General features: G+C 33.0%; 1 protein-coding gene across 1 annotated transcript; it reads right to left on the reverse strand.

The window, feature by feature from the left end:
• Positions 1–1491: 1491 nt before the first annotated feature.
• LOC113304174 (uncharacterized mitochondrial protein AtMg00810-like) lies at positions 1492–2136 on the reverse strand. Its single transcript, XM_026553232.1, has one exon. The coding sequence runs from the start codon at positions 2134–2136 to the stop codon at positions 1492–1494; it is 645 nt and encodes a 214-aa protein (XP_026409017.1).
• Positions 2137–2707: the final 571 nt, after the last annotated feature.

Here is a 2707-nt window from a genome sequence, read left to right on the forward strand (position 1 = left end):
CATAACACCCATACACAACATAACTCTAAATTGATAGTTATAACTGATATTGCTATCCGAATTCCCAATGAGTCAGGCTAAGTAAATAGATTAGTTAGCTGATATTGCCAAATTCACTTTGTTTTGGGTCCAAGAGAGCAGAAGCCTTAAGATTAAGTTTGTGCGTAAAATATTTTTGGGTGGGATTCACCCCGCAATTAATAGAAAACTAGCAATTCTGGCACAACAAATACTTAATTAGAACAAGGGATTCAAACAGATTAAACAAAGGGAAATTCGAATTTGTAAAAGATAGTACAATATTATGACAACACTCAATATATATGCAGTTCAGGAGGAGATATGAAAAGATAATATAGTATCTCGTAACATATGGCAGATGCAAGATTATAGAGTGAGGGAATCTTGGACTAAATTGTTCACCCTAAACCACAAGCCAACCAATATCCAAATTTTGAAGCTGCTATGGTCTTTTGCAAGTGGCGAGGTTCTGATAGAAAATGGCAAGACCAGGATTTTGTATGACCCGAAGAACGATCGAATCAAAGTTCTAGCAATCCACGGCATTGATTTGTTACATGTTAAATCAATAAATTATGTGGAGAGCCTTGTGTCACTTAACTCTGGTATTTATGCGTGGGGGAAAAGACTACTGTAATGGATCAGAGATAAGATTGAGCTAAAAGCATAAAAGTAACATCACCTAGCTATTTTCAAGTACTACACTATATTAGATAATTGGAGTATTCAGTTTTAATGTTTGTTTTGAAAAGGTTAATGAAGACACTGTGGCTAAATATCCGTCTCATTGCACCTTCCTTCATTAGTTTACAAAAAAGATATAAGAACCAGAAAATATAGCTGAGAATTGAAGGCTAAAGTCAAAAAGATAAGTGTTTCCTTCCCCCAAGTTATTGCTATTTATTTATCTTAATTTATGCCTTTTTATTTTGTATTTTGAACAAAATCTTAATTAAAAATCCATCAAGTCTAGACAAGCAATCTAATCTTAATTTATGTTTCTCCGAAGTATTTTTTATATGAAATTGCTAGAATTATGATAGTTTATATTGAGAAACATATAAAAGTGATATTATTGAGAAAAGTGTATTTTCAGATAGCACTCTGAAAGAATATTACAAGGTATTTATGGACAATCATTTGTTGTCTTAACAGAAATAGAAAACCAATACAATACAGGACATTGACTTGACCTATTGACTTCACACACTTTATTGACACACTTACATATCTCTAATACACCCCTCTCAAGGTGATACTGACAGAGACTGAATCACATTGAAAAACCTTGAACTAAGAGGAAAGTTCTGAAATTTGAACTACAGAAGATACAGAAGGTAGCTCTACAATAGAAGACATATAATAAGATACAAAATGTAGCTCTAATAACTGATGCAGCAATCTAGAGAAGGTAGGAGAACATAAGCCCTTTGTAAAATTATCTGCCAATTGATCCTCTCATGAAATGTACTAAAGTTGTAAGAAACTATCCTTTACAAACTCTCTAATAGTGTGATACTGAATTTCTATATGCTTGGTCATGGCATGAAAAACAGGATTAGATGCCAAAGCCAGAGCACTTGTATTATCACGCGAAAGCAAAGCAGACTTAACCACAATCTGTAAATCAGCTAACAAATAAGAAAACCATTTTAACTCAGCATCAACAACAAAGAGACATTTGTATTCATCTTCTGCAGAGGACTTAGACACTGTAGGTTGCTTTTTAGAAGACCATGAAACCAAATTTGAACCCAAAAAGACTGCAAAACCAGATGTTGATCTTCTTGTATCAGGGCACCCAGCACAATCAGAATCAGCATAAGCTTTTAAACTTGATAAATCACATTTTCTCAATGAAATACCCAGACCAATAGTACCCTTTAAATATCTTAAACTTCTCTTAACCAATTGAAGATGCATATCAGAGGGAGAATGCATAAATTGAGAAACATAATTTACAGCAAAACATATATCTGGTCTAGTAACTGTAAGATATTTTAAACCACCTACAAGTGTCCTATAAGCAGCTGGATCATCAAGTTTAATTCCATCATGTATTGAAAGTCTACTAGACTTGACCACTGGAGTATCACAAGGCTTACAATCTAACATGTTTACCTTTATTAACAATTCTAAAGTATATTTCTTTTGGGTTAAAACAATAGAATCAATACTTTAGCTTCAATACCAAGAAAAAAAGCTAAATCCCCTAAATCTTTCATAGCAAACTCTGTCTTTAAGGAAACAATTACATAATCAATTTGCTTAGTAGCTTCCAGTTAACAAGATGTCATCCACATACAAAAGCAAAATAAGAATACCATCTGAAGAAGACTTCACAAACATTAAATTGTCAGAAACACACTTCTTGAAGCCATACTTGATAAGAAAAGAGCTGAACCTAAAGAACCAAGCCATGGGTACTTGTTTAAGACCATATAAACTCTTTTTGAGCTGACACACATAATGAGGAGGATAATTTGGATTAAGAAATTCCTGTGGTTGTGACATATAAACATTCTCATCCAAATATTCATGGAGAAAAGCATTACTTACATCCAATTTTTTAATTTTCCAATTGTAAGTAATAGATAAACAAAGAACAACTCTTACGTGGGAGACTTAGTAACTGGACAAAAAGTCTCATTGAAATCAATTCCATCTTGTTGATTATAACCTTTTG

The sequence above is a fragment of the Papaver somniferum genome, chromosome 8, assembly GCF_003573695.1.
Source record: "Papaver somniferum cultivar HN1 chromosome 8, ASM357369v1, whole genome shotgun sequence".
Taxonomy (NCBI): domain Eukaryota; kingdom Viridiplantae; phylum Streptophyta; class Magnoliopsida; order Ranunculales; family Papaveraceae; genus Papaver; species Papaver somniferum.